We start from the raw sequence: 17,440 nt of genomic DNA, 5'->3' as shown, positions 1-17,440 counted from the left end.
ATATAACTACAAAAAGAAATATGCATAGATATTCAGAGATAAATACTAGCAAATAATACCGGATTTAAGTTTCATGAGATCGGGGTGCAAATACCTATTAATGTGCCTTAAAAATAATTACACATTAGGATTATTGTTCTTAATTGATCTCCAAATAGTTATTGGTGTTTTCATAACGCTTTTATTTAAACCGAGTCATATGCATGATGTCTAAAAGCTATAAATAGTAGATGCAATTTCATATTAAATTCATAATATTTCTCTATCAGATGCTTCAGCGTGAATATATGATCAATTATCGATCATCCCACTAAAAAAGCAACTTTGGTAATCTATTGTAATATCTACTGCATATGGTCATAGACATTTAAGAATATTGTTAGAGAAAATTTTATAAGTTATACATAGCAACGATATCCCTCTATAATTACCACAGTTCATTACATCTTCCTTTTTATAAATCGAACAAATGATTGATGTATTCCAATTCTCTGGCATCCTTTATGTCATCAATATTTCTTTTGTCAAATTACATATCTCTTTTTTTAGGTTATCTCCTCTATATTTTAATAGTTCTGACGCTATTTCATCGTTTCCTGCAGCTTTTATTATTTTTGAGCATTTTTATAGCGATTTCGATTTCCTCTAAATTAGGTTTCCTTAACTTCTGGTTCCACCGATATATATCCGATGCTTATTTGGGTTACATCAATAGTTTTGTTTAGTATGTTTTGGAACACTTACTAAACAAAATTATTGATTTAACCCAAATAAGCATCGGATATATATCGTTGGAATCAGAAGTTAAGGAAACCTAATTTAGAGGAAATGGAAATCGCTGTTTGGAACACTTTTAAATTCCTTTGCTATTTCTGTTTCCTTAGTTATTAGTGTTCCGTTCTTGTATTTCATGATGATCACTTTTGATTTATAGATTCTTGTTAGCTCGTTGGTTTTTCGGAACAAATTTCTTAAATTTATATATTCCTCTTCTATTCTCCTAATTTTTTCTTCTTCCTATATTCTTTTTTCTTTTATGATCGTTATTTTACCTTTCTTTGCTTTTGGGCTAGCTCTTTATTTTTTTCGTTACTATTGTCTTTGAGTATTTCCATTTTCGCTTTATCTCTATTTTCTATTGCCGTTTTATCCTTCTCATTAAACCATGTTGTTACTTTTTTATTTGTTCTGTAACCGATTGATCTCGTTGCTGCAAATTTGATAATTTTTTGGAGGTTCTTCCATGCTTAGTTTGCGGTTTCTCATTTAGTTGTTTTATCATTTCATCCTGATATTTTTTCCGCATTTGTTCTTCTTTACAGCTTTCTAATTTTAGTATTTTTAGAGTCGAAAATTTTGCTGTTCGTTCTCTGATTAGTTTCATCCTTACTATAGCTCTAATTAAGAAGTGATTCGACTATGAATCTACAATTCTACAACCTCTCACGTCCATAATCCAATGTTTTATTTGGTTATCTACTACTTCATGGTCCATCTGATTATGTGTTGTTCTTCCTAAAGACGTTCAAGTCTGTTTATGGATATTTTTAATAGAAAATCATGTTCTACTAATTACCATTTCTTTTGAAATCTTGAGATTTACCAATATTACGCCATCATAGTTTGATTCCTCATGAAGGCTTTCTTTTCCAATCGTTGATCTAAAACATCCCTTCTTTCGACCTTCGCATTGAAGTCTCCCATTATGATTTTTTTGTATTCTTCTAGATTTACTATTATCGTACATCATATCTATGTATATGGCTACAAAAACCTTCTGTAATTCTATTTTTTTTCTCTTTCGTCGGTGCGTAGCGGATTAATGAAAAATACGTTCATCCATTTGCAATATATCTGTAACCAGCATAACCGCTCATGATTCATGTATTGCTATTATATCTATTTTTTCGATAATCGAAATAACCGCGCCTCTCAGCGTCGCGTTTCCGGAGGAATCGGTTGACTAAATGACATCGTAAAAATTATACGCAATGTACGCATGTACGTAGGTAGGCAGAGGAAACACACTAGTCATTGTTTTCATCAGTTCCATTGATCGTTTCGCCATTGAAGACAAACCGTTCTGAACGACCCGAACTGCGGGCAGTAACCGGCGCGAGAGGCAGTAGGGGGTGGGCGAACAAGGCGCCTGGATATTTCTCTCGGGTGCGTCGCCGCCGCCGTCGTCGTCGTCGCCGCCACCGTTGCCGCCACTGTCGCTAAAAACTCGTTCCGTATGAATGGGCATCGGTCCGGGGGAGACGAACACGGTTTTCGGTTTTGTCCTCTTCGCGATAACGTCACGAGACGTCAAATACATAAATACATACACATACATATATATTATTATTAAAGGAACGAACGACCTCAACACGATACACTAGGGCAGTGGTCGTCCTCTACAACCTCGACGACAAATCGCTCTAGAAATCCAAGAGAAACGTACGTGTGCGATAACCGCGGGCGGGGAGGATTTAGGCTGCCGCGGTAACCTCGCGCGCGCAGCTGCCGCGATATCGTATTACGTACGGAGAAGGTAGATTTCGGTAGTAAAATATTTATATTTTTCCGTCCTTCTCGGATACTATTATTATTATTATTGTCGTGCACTATACATATTGTATTGTTTAAGGATATCACGGGGAACAGTGGGTTGGCGGTGGGGGAGGAGGAGGAGAACAGAAAGTCGTGTGCAGGTGTGCGCGTGTGTGTGTGTGTGTGTGTGTGCGTGTGTAGTTTTTAATGTTATCACGGCCGAGGGGTTTAACGACGACGCACAGGCGGCACGGCGGCGTCGGTGGCGGAAGAGGTCGGCCGGCTCGTTGAATCAATACGGCGGCGGCGTGCCCGGCGCGCCGGAGGGTAGTCGCCGCGCGTGTGCCGTGTATTCCGCGGCGGTGCGCGCCGGGCGGCACCCCTGCGGCGGGGCGGGCGTCGTCGTGGTGGCCGTCGTCGCGCGCCGCCACCGCCACCGCCGCCACTGAGCAGCTGCTCGCGGGTAAGCACTGCACGAATGCCCGGAGATCTCCAGGAACGTTCGCACCAGAGACAACGGCACGGCAGCGGACCGCGCGCGTACTCCGCACTCGTTGTTTTCGTCCGTGGTCGTCGTTGTTTCTGTTGATTGCCGCGGTCCACGACACCGGGGTGCGCGATAAGTCCTGTGTTCGTCCGTACGTTTTTATTTATTTATTTTTTTTTCCGCTTACTCCCACACGCGTACGCGCACGCACGCACTCGCAAACTTGCGAACCGGTGTGCGGGTGTCCGTCGGTCTTCCGCCTCGTTCCGGTCACGCGTCGCGATTTCCGGAAAACTTTAAGAACCCTCCACCGCCATCGGAGTTTTTAATTTTTTTAATTTTTTTTTTTTTTTAATTTTTCTCACCCCTCCCCCGCCCCCTCGTTACCGTGCGACACCGTCGGTTTGCGACACGCCTGATCTCGGCGCAGACCCATCGCGCGCTGTTATCGATGGCGCACACGCGTGCAGGCGCACCTCAGCGGTCGCGCTCGTTTGACGGCGACGGCAACCCGTCGCAGCCGCAGCGGCACTAGCGATAGCAGCATCGGCGACAGGGACATCAGCGGCGACGGCGGCGGCAGTGGCGGCGTCGACCCGGCACCGCGGCGACGACGGACCGGTAACAGGAGCAGCGAAAGCGGCCGCCGCCCGACGTGTTGTTGCAGCTGCCGCACGCGCGTACGGCGGGAATACGGCGACCGCCGCGAGGACCACGGACACCGGGGCCGCGGTTACGGCGATGAAGTGCTACTACGACCGTCGAGCCGCCACGCCCGAGCCGCGATGACCGGCCGCGTCGCGCACACAGTCACGGCGGCATGGCTGGCGGCCTGCGTCGCATTTCTGGTGCCCGTCGCACCACCGGGCGTGCACGCTGCGTGAGTATTCCGTCGGCTCTTTGCTCCGTTACTTTACTCAGGGACGTGGGCTCGATCGTAATCCGTGCCCTGGCAACGGGGAAAACCCGTAACGCTCTTCGTGCGCGTCTCCGCGAACGGGTCTTCCCCGTGCACGGGTAGTCGGATTTCGATCCACGTCATCGGCACACGCCATAGATCAGCGGTTCCCAAACTTTCACGACCACGGAACCCTTGAGAAATATTTTTTTGTTTCCTGTAACCCCGACGTCTCTAACTCCAACTTATCACCGATTCTGTAACTATTTGTAATTGCGTTTATTTTTATCGCTGAAAAACCAATAATCCAAAAAATGTTTTGAACATAGTTCATGGCTATTGTTTACTACGATTACTGTTCTCGATATTCAGGTATGTCACGCGGAACCATCAAGATTGTCCCACGGGACCCTTAGGTTCCCCGGAACACACTTTTTGGGAATCGCTGCCATAGATACTTCCGAAGGTTTTAATAACATACGTGTTACTGTTTCGGCCGCACAACGCCGGGAGATTGTTGAACATAATGATAGATATATATACGTTCGTCTCGATCGAAAACCGATCGTTATCTCTTTCCATTTCCTCCTCGATCTGATCCGTATTTTATTCCACCCGAACCAATGCGCGCACGATCATAGATAAGTTAGATCAACGCCTGAACGGTTTCCCCGGCGTTGCACCGTCGAGCGAAATCAACAACTATTTCTTAGGTCTTACGCGCGTACATTGCTTTTGCCGATACACCGAGGCTGTTATTGTTAGTCACTCGCCCGTGTAAACCCACGCCATTATGGTTCACGCGTTCGACATTTTACGAGTTTGTGGATTTTTCCCACACGATCCCGGTTTGAATGATTTTTATAAAAATAAAAACCCCGATTCATACATACGTAGATGCGTAATTTACGTGATTCAGCCCCCGAGGCGCCCATTCAATAGTATGATGTCGGCATGGTCGTTTAGTACGTGACGTAGAACGCGCCGCGTCCGTCGGAATGTTGTGCTGGTACTGTGTGAAGTTTTCGATAGCGAAAAAGGGAGAAAAATAACGGCAAACGGCTTCCGACACACCAAAGGCCCCCGTTCGGGACGGATCGACTGTTGGTCTTATTTTCCATTACGGTGCGCACGCATTAATAATGTAGACCTATTGAATGGCGATGATACGTAATGCCGAGTACTCGAGCGTGCTAAACGTATTAATGACACGCGCACGTGCGCGGAAATAACAAATAAGTGTTATTGTTTTAAAACGTCGTCTTTTTCGGCTTTCAAATTGCATTCATTTCAATCCCGCTCGATTTTACTCCCACGTGATCGCCCTCGTCCGTCCATTTCTGCCGTCGCAATCTCGCGTACCCGGCAAAGGAATTTTTGAATACTTAAAAAGATTTACCTTGTACGTCCATTGTTACGCCGATGTTTACCAGGCGACGCCGTCCTCGTCATCGAGGCACGGTTAAGTTATTGTACATGTATATTATACGCACAATAAGTGTTGCGCGATAGAGTATATTAAAAAGGACTTTTAACGACGAAATTATACAGAACCTCTGATTTTTAGCTCTATAATAACACGTAAACCGTATACATGTAATAATTTATTGCATCGCATAAACGGGTCTTCTTCCGTGTTAACCCGTAGTTTCGTATACATTATAATATACTTTTTTCTACTAAAAAACCTTTTATTTTTTTTTTCTGGCCTCTACATAAAAATAACGTTACGCGCAAAACCATATTCGGAGAGGTTTTCGCGTTCGACCCCGCAGTCAGCGACTGTTATTCACTTTTCGGTAACAATGCACGACGAACACGGTTGTGCGCAAAGTCGAAGGTAATCGTGTACACGTACAGGCGAACACGTACGGCTTATCAACGCGGTTTCGAAAGACAACGTCTAAATTCCCCGTAAAAATAACAACGTGACTAATTACTGGAGGCGTTTCGCTAAAACGAGAATTGCCGTTTCCCCGTTCCCGCAGCCCTTCCGCGACTTCCTCGATTTAACTTTACCCCTCCCGACACCTCGAATGATTCGCTCGTTAACACGCGAAACGCAAATCGTCGTCAATTCTCCGCCGCCGCGCAGTGCCGTATGGAGTTTTCGATACCCTTTAACCATTAGCAGCCCCAAGGCACCACCTAACCATCACGGTCCCCGGTCCGGTGCACAGACACGTTTATTATGATGTTCGACGACTTCCCGCGACATAATATTCCCGTCCCGTCTCCGCGCGCCTGTTACGTTACCGATTCGGTCACCGGACGAATCGAAATACGAGGGCGAAAAAATGTTAAGCACCTGAACCGTAAAACAGTACTTCACGGTCTTGAACGCATTGCTTGCGCACGTTTCGAACGACCGGTATGATAGATATTAAACGACATCGCGGTGTTACCGTGTAACGTGTGACATTGGAAACCCTTGGCAAAACGTTACGTCATCACCACCGGTTGCGGCGGTGGTACGCTGGCGTGAATAAGCACGAGCTCCGAGAGGGTGAGCGGAAAAGAAATGACTACACTACGCGTTGTGTAACAATGTTATTAAAAAAAAAAAAGTAACCACCCTAAAAATAAAACACATTTCGTCTCATTAAACACCCAAGGTCGTTGGTACACTGCGTGTCCTTGGCTTATCCCCATAAACTCAAATTGTCCTTTGCATTCCGATTTATATTATTTTACTTATTTTACGCGAAACGTCTGATCGTATTTTTCACATTCAATTTTTTTAGCTACGACACAGTATACATTTCATTGTTGGAAACCGTTTTTCCACGATCAATATTTTAATTTCACGCTATACGGTTAAAAATATTTAACCAAATCTGCTTGTACTCGAATATGAATATAATGACCCCGAGTGTCATATCTGAAATCTTAACTGTTAAAATTAATTTCGGTAGTAATCACATATAAAGGCGTGTACATCATATGATAAACTAAAATGTATCCGAAATCAGACATAATTATTTACTTTGAATATGTTTAAAATAAAATTGTACTATCACAACAGAATCTTACAACTGAATGTTTGGTTTTTATATACTATCTATTGCGATATTTAGTATAAAATAAAAAATATATAAAAATACAAAAATAAGAAAAAAAATATCTATTGTGATACTTAACATTTACCATGTATTTTATATAATATATTACGATTTATACCAGTGGTTTCCAATTTGTGGTCCGCGAACCCACAGGGGTCCACGTGTTGATTTTAGAGAGTCCGCGATTGTGTAGTACTGTAATTAATATTTTAATTTATTTTAGTAAAATTATTAACTTAGTAGTCGTTTGAAATTCTGAGTAGTTTTGGACTATTGAAACTCGATTATCGCCATCGTAAAATTAATATAAATCGTACATATATGTATCAAAATTGAAAAGTAAGTATTTACAAAAAATAAAGGTCCCCGGAATAATATAGTTATAGCTAAGAGTTCGTGGCTTCATACCAATTGGGAACCACTGTTCTCTACTATTTACAACAACAAAAGAAGTGCAAATAATGTTGACTGTATAATACAGTTGATATAGTATTTGAAAATTCGGAACATTTTGGGTTGGTGGTATACATAAATATATACACACACATACATATATATATATTATATGTATATGGCCAGTAAAATATAAAAATACTATAAAATGCAACGTAAATCTCGTTGTCCTAAGTCCGTCATACGAAATTGGAGATTATCGAAGATTGGTTTCGTAAAAAATTGTATTTTTATTTTTAAACCCCATAGTTATATTGTATCGTATATTGTAGTAATATTGTATAAAATTATATTGTTGGCAGCCCTGAGCCGTATTGAGTTATGAGAAGAAGAGCAAAATAGCCGATTAGAATAAATTATTGAGCTACAAACTAGGATTGTATATCAATCTTGTTTATTTTATTGGTAACAATTTTGCTAAGGGATACATTGTACGACAATTTGCATAATCGCACGTTGTTCAAAAATCGAAATCATACGATACGAAATTAAATCACGTATTTTCTCGAGTATAAATTTTTTTTTCTACCCGAATAGTTTTGTTCACAGTGTAACGCCAACAATATTCTCTAACGTTCAATACTCGAGTAACATTCATGTACTCATAAAATTTACTTGCCACGCGACAATGCGTTCGAATCGAAATATAATTTAATTTTCCATTTCTTTTTCTCGTTGTTTTACCAACGTCACGCGAAAAAAGAATAAAATTAATTTTTTTTTTACCAACAAAGCGTATATGATACCATAACATTTTCAACCTCATGTGTTTACATTTAAGCATCTAAGCCACTTGTATATTTTTATTCAAATATATTAAACAGTTGTGTTCATGACAGGGTTAACGGTATAAGTAGCACGTATTTCTACGGTCTGATAATATTGGGCAATATTTAAAAAGAATTGAATACTTTTTACGTTAACCTTTGAGGATTTTATTCGTCATTGTTCATGAATTATTCGTTAATTTTATTGCATACGTGTAGGTATGTATATAAATAATGTAAGCAATGTGGTTTTTAATGATTGACTTAGTAATAAGTCGCGATTTTATCAGTACCTCCCTCGGTTTGATATAATTCTGGATTCATACTTAATAGCTGACTCGTGCGTTTTAAATTAAGAATGGACTCGCAATAAAAATTATTGTGAGAGGGTTTAAAAATAAACGTGACTATGTTACTACTTTTCAAAATTGGCCATGTCTACAGACACCGATACATACGTATATGAAATGCATGTCCGTGTATGCGAGTGTAGCGTTGACATGCAATATGTATTTTACTGAATATCTCACACTAAATGGTTTATTTTTTCAGTGCCCCTGGCAGCGGTATGTTCGGTGACGTAAATATATCGGCAATACTCGATTCGTTCAGTTCGAGCTATGACAAAAGAGTAAGACCCAACTACGGAGGTGAGTGTAACGTTTCACAAACTATATTCGTATATTCGTTCGTCAAATAACTATAAATAAGAATATTATGTATAGAGTATACAGTTTGCATTGAGTATGTTATAATAATTTATGGTGCAATACCTTATATTGTAGCTTAATGTAACGATTGCAACTACACCACCACCACGTGGTGGTCGACAAACGTCCGAATATCGGGGACGCATACATTATTTTCTATCGGTTCATATCGGTCGCTAGAAAAACTATAATACTCGATCGATAACATCAAACCACCGGTTATAACCATTCCGTTGATCACGAAAACCTTCTTTGCTAGAAATTTATTCGACACAGAACAGTGATAAGGTTATACCAACGGATACGGATGCGTTTACTCGATTCCGAGAAAAGAGCAGAGAACACGAGTATCGTCCCTGAGCACCTATGGCGATCTTACTTTTAACATCAAGAAGAGGATGCCGCAGGGTTCCGATAAACGTCTGCGGTGCCCTTTTAAGACCGGATTGTTGCCAAATTTTAAAGTTCCTATACTAGAAAATTACTATATAGGTATCGCAACCCATTCTCCATGACGACAGCGGACGAGGATGTACCAAAACGAACTATAAATAAACGTTCAACTATCTCAATCAACGATGAAACTTTATCATCAGTTTTATCATTCTTCGTATTTTTGGACAAAACCGTACTCCCCAGGAATTTTTACCACCACTGGAACACCTCGTCGCTCATCCCCCCCCGCCGTGTACGTTTCACTCTCAATTTACAGCTCCCGAAACGTTATATACTTCATCGATCCATCTCGTGCACAGCCTTGCCACGTGGCTCTCTCCCTCGTGACTTCCATTCTGAGGCTAAATGTGTAACAGATCCGTTCTTTCCCTTCCGCTTCGAAATTATAGATCCGCCGGTCCTTGGTCTATCGCAGGCACCTATCTTTCTCATCTACTGCTCATGGTTACACCAAAAACTGGTTCACAAACGAGTTTTCCGCGTTCCTTTCTAGAACATTCTCTGTTTTATAAAATAATAATAATAATAATACAGTTTTCCCCGTCATCATTTCGGGTGATATAATGCAATGTCATCGTCGGCGTATAAACACCGTCGTGAAGAGAACGTGTCAGCAACGGTAGCAGCGGTGGCGGCGGCGGTCGAACTGTGTGCACTGTGTGGGCGTATAAACTCGGTCTCACATCATCTTTGTGCTGCTGAAATCGATTTGACCTGTAGCGCCCGCCGCTACCCCCTTCATCACGGCCGCCACGCCACGCACGCTCATCCACCATCCCCTACACCGCCGCCGCCGCCATCAACGCGCGTATACGATACTTTTGTTTCGAACATTCATCGTTCTCTTCGTTTCGCATTTCTTTAGTTTCACTGACTACCGCGACCGAGAGCTGTTAGTTTTTCATCAAAACATTTAATACGCATTCCGGGTAATTAACTCAAATCTTTACGCGTGTCGTTCGGCAACAACGTCACACATTACTATTATTGCCAGTGGCTAGTGATTTGTATGCAATAAAAAATTGTAAAATATGCAAAAATATGCATCTAAATGTTTAGAAGATAAACACAAAAATATAGTTGTAAAAAAAATATTTATTTATTGAAATACATCAGTGGTTAGCTGTTTGTCTTAATACAATATAACTGAGAAATAAAATAAAATTTACGTTCAACAAGAAAACCAATTTTTATATTTTAATCAGTTGCGCTAGAATTAAGTATTAATATTAAATTATAAATATCAATTACGAAATATACTATAAAACATTCGTTTTTCGCATTCTTATAATCGAAATAAGCAATAATATGCATTTCATCTAAAATATGCAAAAACATGCAAAATAAAAACACTACCATTTATCTCATCGTGAGATGATTCATGGACATTACTGACAAAATCAATAATCATAAATCGCAAAAAAAACATGCTGTTGCATACAAATCCTAGCCTTGATTATTACTATTATTATTGTTGTATACTAAGTCGACGTTTACGTATATTGTACATAATATATTGCGTATTTACGGGAGTGGACTTTTACGTGCATCTCTTTCGAACATATAAGTCTCTCATCACTTGTCCTGAAGCGACCGCGTTGGCGCTCCCGAGCCGTTGTACGTATAATACACATCGTTTTGCGATTCTTACCGTCGAGAGTTCATCAATTTCTAAAATCCCATCGAAGACTCAGGAAAATTGGAAAAAATAACCGACTATCGGTCGGCGGTTATAAGCAATTATCGATACAAAATATCGTCGACAAACGCAAATGTATTCTCTGATTCGCTCTGATCCCATGCATTCGCCGGACACGGTTCCGTGATCATGGTGATCATAATGTACACCATACATACTGAGTATTATATACTTTTCGATTTACACTGTTTGCCAAATTACCAATAACTGCATAATAACGACGATGTGCAATGTGTTAATATATTCGAGTAATACATTTGAAACGTTTATACTCTTCGTTGACGTGAACGGTTCATCGCCAATCAAAAATCGGCCACTGCAAATCGTTTGATTTATTTAAGTCGACTATAATATAAAATCTTTTACATACTTGTAGTTCGATTATAATAGTATTTAATAATTTATTGGATATTTATAAGAATTACGAATTATGTGTTCCAAAAAAAAAAACTAATTATTAAATAACAGTTTTAGAATTCAAGATAGTGCCTAAATATTATTGATAATTTTATTAGATTGCGTTTTTCTTGAAACAATATGGAATAGTTGTTGTCTTTTTACTAAAATCACTATATGCCTGGATTATATTAACGATTTATTACGCTGCAGGAGAGGGCGATTTCGTTTAAAATCGTCCTAGCAAATTTTATTGTTATAGAGTAGGGACATTATATCAGTTTTATCATGTCTATAGTTCGATGAATAAAATAATAACTATATACAACATGTATCAGATGACGTTGTAGCTTTTAGTAAAAAAAAAAAAATTTTATATCACATAACACTTCAAGTGTACGAAATTCTCTGGGTTTTGCGTAAACTTGACGAAAAAAGCATTTAGCATTGTAATTATTTTTCTACTAACTGTTTTCTACTATATTATATACGAACGGACAAAAGTAGAACATTTATATTTTTTTTTAATATAAGTTTTGTCCTTCATTATTTTGTAACTCAATAATTTCAAAAAATAAAAACATCGTCCGCACTTTTTTTTAATCTATCTTATATTTTATGTTTTAAAATACATATATTGACTTATTGAGTTCACAAAAATTAAACACGCAACCTACTTCATATTATTATCTATATTATAAAATGTTCATAATGTATGTGCTGCACGATTATAATAGTTCAATTGATGTAGAGAGATAAAAAGTTCTATATCGATTCATAATAAACGTGTAGTGCTTAACTGGGTATATGATGTATAAATAAAAAGGAAATTAAATAAAAATAAATAAAGTTCATAAATCTGAACAAAACATTTGAGAATAATTAATTTGGACATTACGCGCAAATCGAATTAGATGATGTATAATTGAAAAGACTCTTGACCAACACAATACGTTCACAACTGAATCTTAATATTTTTATATTATCATAAAGGTTAAAATTAATAATTCAAGGCTTCGTAAATCTTTTGAACAATTTCGTCGCTTACAAGTACTTGTATAATTTCAGTTCTTAGATTTATTGAAATTTTTTATTTAACTATCGACCGGAAAATATAAATCGGTGTTCATAATGCATAATATGGATACGACTCCCAATACTACTATTGTATAACGCACTGAGATATAACTTTACACACTCCACAATAATACTATTGTTATCAATACACATCTCTTTAAAAAGTGAATTTCAACATAAAGTATATATCTATATATTTGTTTTAATGTACCGAATTTCAGGTACGCCAATTGATGTCGGTGTCACCATGTACGTGCTGAGCATCAGCTCTTTGTCAGAAGTCAAAATGGTACACACAAAATATTAACACAACGCAAAACAATAATATTTGTTTTTTTTTTACATTTTGAATTTATTTTTATTTATTTTTTTTTTTTTTACCTTTCTGCCTAATTTCATTACACTTATATTACGCGTCATTCTATAGAAAACAGTAGTATCTATAAATTTCTTAAATGAGAGTTGCGTGTTTGGTAATAAAACATAATACAATATTATACATGTATACATATATGTATATTAATATATAGGTATATATGTATACATATTTGTTTATTTGTTTATTGAAAAAAAAAAATCTTTTTTTGCAATGCGAACTTCTTTCCGCTTTGTATTACGTATTCTCCGCTAGAAGCACGCTGTAGAACCGTCGAGCATTTGACCTAGGCATATAAGTAAAACAATCTATCGAAATAATTCTAAATCACATCCATCCGTTATCGATTTCTAGTGAAATCTTTGCGAAACACCGATCGAGACCCGAAACGTTGTGATGAGGAATCCAAACGCTGCAACGACATAATATTGCTTTTTAACACGTTTAGTTTACTCATTATAATATTATTGCTTTGACAAAGTATCATACAATATGGAGTTTGAGCATTTGAATAGATGGTAATTGTTATTACACGGTACACAACCATAGGAAATATATATTTGCAACTTTCGATGATTAATTTTTAACGGATCCCATGTTAATATGTGTATAGTATTAGTGCTTGACATTGCGATTGCCTTGTACGATAAAATACAGATATCACTTGTTTAAAATTCGTAGTTTAACGCAAATCCATTGTAAAAATTCTACACAGCAACGCACGAGAAAAAAATTTGTACGAAGAATAACATTTTTACATTTTAATATTATGATCAATTTATGACGTACGTATATGTCTGATTGTGGATACAAACCTATAAACTCCCTACGGTTTTGGTGAACTCTCGTGTTTCGCATTTATTTTTCAAGTACTTACACTAAATTTTACAACACAGGTACATCTAAAATATACACTTTATCCTACACACTTATCGAAAACAATAATTTGCGTATTTGATTGTTTCAAGCCCCCCTCCCTCCCCCGAGGGGGTAAGATAATAAAGTTTCTCGTATAGTATATTTTATCACGAATAAACATTTAACATGATATAAAAAAAATAATAATAATACTAACTAAATAAATAAAAATGTTACGTATAATGTTATAGAACACGATCGCGTGCAAATAAATTTCCCTGTTTGGTGCGGAATGAGGGGATGGAAAGAATGGATATTTCAAGCGCACGAATAAAAACGCCAAGGTATTTAATTCTGCCCTAACCCTCGCTGTATAGACTACATACCGTGTCTGGCACACACTAAACCTCGACGCGCCCAAAAACATTACAGGTGTCAGGTCAACGACTAAACAAAAAAAAAAATAAAAATAAAAAAATAAACTTTTGCAACAATTGCTCCATTATGTACATGCAATTTGTATGTTTATCGTAAAAGCGATCACAAACTTTGATTTTTTTTTTTTCATTGACTTATCACATTAACGGTTGTAGTGTGTACGTCGGTATACGACGCAATGTAATACAACGTATGACAAAATATCAATTTTCTTCTGTACGGCGTACCATACGCAACTATTTTAAACGTTCTATTCATTGAATGATACTCGAGTTTTTCGTTTAACGTAATTGGAGCAAGGAAATTATTTCTAGAAATTCATAATTCCTATTATTCATCAAATACAAGTTATAACAATTATTATTATAGAGAAAATAATTGACCGGTAATAGGGAAAGGTAAACATAACTTCACAATTATTTCTACATCACGCACCGTTTGTTTAAAACGTAAACTATACACATAATATAAACGTGGCAACAAATGTAAAATGATAATCTAATAATTAATAGCTAATAATATTAATATTGACAAACTTCATACATTTCAGCTAAATATTTGATATAATAACTACAAGCGAAATACATGATTTGATTTAAATATAATTGTTAAGATTAACTTGATAGTTCAGAAATTGATAACATGTAAAGAACCTAATAAAAATAGTTGAAAAAAAAACCAACAAATTGAAAAAAATCCAGAATGAAAAGTGGCGTTAAATAGATCACCCCTGTATAGATACTGACGGTTGACAGGATTGATTTAACAATTTTGAAATATCTACTTTCATTTAACTACGTACAGCAAAATATATTCCCAGATTAGTATAAAACATCTACAATTTAAACAATATACGTACAACGCTTTGTTATATAATTTAGGGTTGTTTAAGCACGTCAGCAGTACTTTTGAATCATTACTGTTATTTTTTTTTTTTATCTTTCACTCGTCCCCTCCGAAATGAAACATACGTATATAACATAAATGTATGTATGCCCATATATTATAATGAAGGCAGTGAAAAAAAAAAAAAAATAACAAAATAAGAGAAACTTGTTATGTGATGCATATATAATCGTAGTTAGCTTTTATATAGTTTAGGTCTGTATATACATAATACATTATAGACTATATATATATATATATATATATATATATTTACGCTGTTATATCTAAATACATAGTGTCATCCGACTAAATCGAACGTTTATATTCATCAGTAGTAAATTTATTTTTTATTTTTATTTTAACATTATGTTTTAATTTTTTTTTTTTACGTATTGTGATCATATAGAGCTATTTGTTCGATTAGATTGTGGTTATAAATTATAATTAAATTATATTATTATACGTCCGTGAAAATATTTAAAAACAAAAAAAAAATTGTGATTGCGGAATGACATTTTAAACGAATAAATAAAAATAAATCATATGAGTCGATTGCGTGCAGATAGTGGGTCTACTGCTGTAGCGTACCCTGCAGGGCTCAATCTTAGAACAAGAATATTCAGAACATGAAACTTTGCTTAACAGACGTTTACATCAGATAACCACGATTACAAAGTGGTGTGCCGAACCAAACAGTGTAACCTATACTCGAAGGCATTAAATTGCACAGGCATTACGTAAGTTTGATATTGAAAATACGATAACAAAATTAAAGCGATTAAAATCTAAATAGTAGGTAATTTTAACGTTTGCTGAATTATAGCAAACGTCTAGATTCTCCACCCACCGCCGACAGTATAATCGCATAAAATAACACTAATGTAATTAGTAAATATATGACCCAAGGGTCTAGTTAGAAAAAACGTTACCTGTCTCAAATTCTATTTTTTTACCAGATAAAATTGATATCGGTAAACTCTGGTGTAATTGTGTTTGTGTGAATACGCGTTATGAACAATTACGTTTTGATGAAACGCGCATATTTTTATACGTATTTAAAATATACGGGTTTTATTTTTATTTACACATTTCTTTACAACATTCGGCGGGTTAGAATTCAACGCGTGTAATAACTAATAACAATAATATATGTGCTCGGATCCTGAGGGAACGCGCGTTTGGTCCTGTGACGTTTCCGCAAGGGACATCGAATAACGACAATAATAATAACCGATATTTTTTCGCCATATTATTCGTTCGACCGTGAACTTTCTCGCTGTTTCTTTCTCTCCGATCGACGGAGTTCACGTATAATATTATAGCCGATAATAACTTGAGGTCAGTTGAATAAACCCCCTGACGCATACTAGTTTATATATATATATGTACACTCACTGCTAATATACTCGCCACCCTTGCGGGATAAACATATACAACAGACCGGCTACAACTGCGGAATAAAGACGCATTTTATATAATATACGATACGATATTTTTCTCTTATATTTTATACATTTTTCCCTGGGACGTTTGTTTTTGCGTGCGCCGTCGAGTGCTTACACGCCAAACCGACCGTTTTCGCGTACACTTCATATTCACTAGGACGAAAAACGGCGCGTATATTATTATATCATTATTATATTGACTAAGTGATTTCGCACGGATCCCTCGCGATTGGCACGTAAAGCACTCCGCTCGTATAGGCGTAATGTTATCGTCGGAGTTCGAGCTGTGTGATCGTGTGATTTTGCGATCGCAAGTCATTTCATCTGTCGAATACGATTTTTTATAGCCCTGTAGATTGATATACAACCGCGCAACGCTATAAGCCATTAAATCGGAACGAAAAACCGCGGTTTGGCGCCTTAAAAAGTAAATTGGGTCACGAAGCGACACGCAACCATCGACGGATTACCTTCACCTCCGTTCCACACGCGTTCGTAATAATTACGTTTTGCAATTAGATCGCGCACGCACCCATTGCGTTGCATTCGATTGCTCGTTAAAACGCGCATTAAATCGAATGTTTCATGACGTAATATAATTGAGTTTTTAACCAAAAGCAGTCTCAACGCTTTCAACTCTTGATGTAAATCGATTTCGAATAATAACCGTGGAATAATCTCCGCGGTCTATACATAATATTATGATTTTTCAAGAACAATATATTTTCATTTACACTGTCGAGAAACTACAAGTTCTAACGCCACTTCGATTGCATTGTACATTTTTAAACTGTTATTCATCGACGCCGTAGTTTAATATAAAAAAAAAAAAAAAGCCTTTTACAACACTTAACAATTGATGACTAAATCAAATTACATAATAATACGAGTTTAG

At 37.3% G+C, this 17,440-nt stretch overlaps 1 protein-coding gene across 4 annotated transcripts in view; it reads left to right on the top strand.

Annotated features, from left to right (window-relative positions):
- Nucleotides 1–2,982: 2,982 nt before the first annotated feature.
- Nucleotides 2,983–17,440, top strand: part of LOC112679266 (gamma-aminobutyric acid receptor subunit beta-like) — a 35,813-nt gene continuing 21,355 nt past the window's right edge. Inside the window, exons 1-3 of one of the 4 annotated variants that reach the window (XM_025549006.1) lie at nt 2,984–3,902; nt 8,755–8,852; nt 12,762–12,829. In XM_025549006.1, the coding sequence (XP_025404791.1) occupies nt 3,808–3,902; nt 8,755–8,852; nt 12,762–12,829 (261 nt within the window). In that variant the 5' untranslated portion in view covers nt 2,984–3,807. Of the gene's footprint in view, nt 3,903–8,754; nt 8,853–12,761; nt 12,830–17,440 lie in introns of all 4 variants that reach the window. The other 3 variants (XM_025549004.1, XM_025549005.1, XM_025549007.1) reach the window with 3 other exon arrangements.

Source organism: Sipha flava, unplaced genomic scaffold (genome assembly GCF_003268045.1).
Source record: "Sipha flava isolate LNK unplaced genomic scaffold, YSA_version1 133_pilon_pilon, whole genome shotgun sequence".
Classification (NCBI taxonomy): Eukaryota; Metazoa; Arthropoda; class Insecta; order Hemiptera; family Aphididae; genus Sipha; species Sipha flava.
Note: the sequence above shows the minus strand (reverse complement) of the source record. Positions and strands in the feature narration are given on the sequence as shown.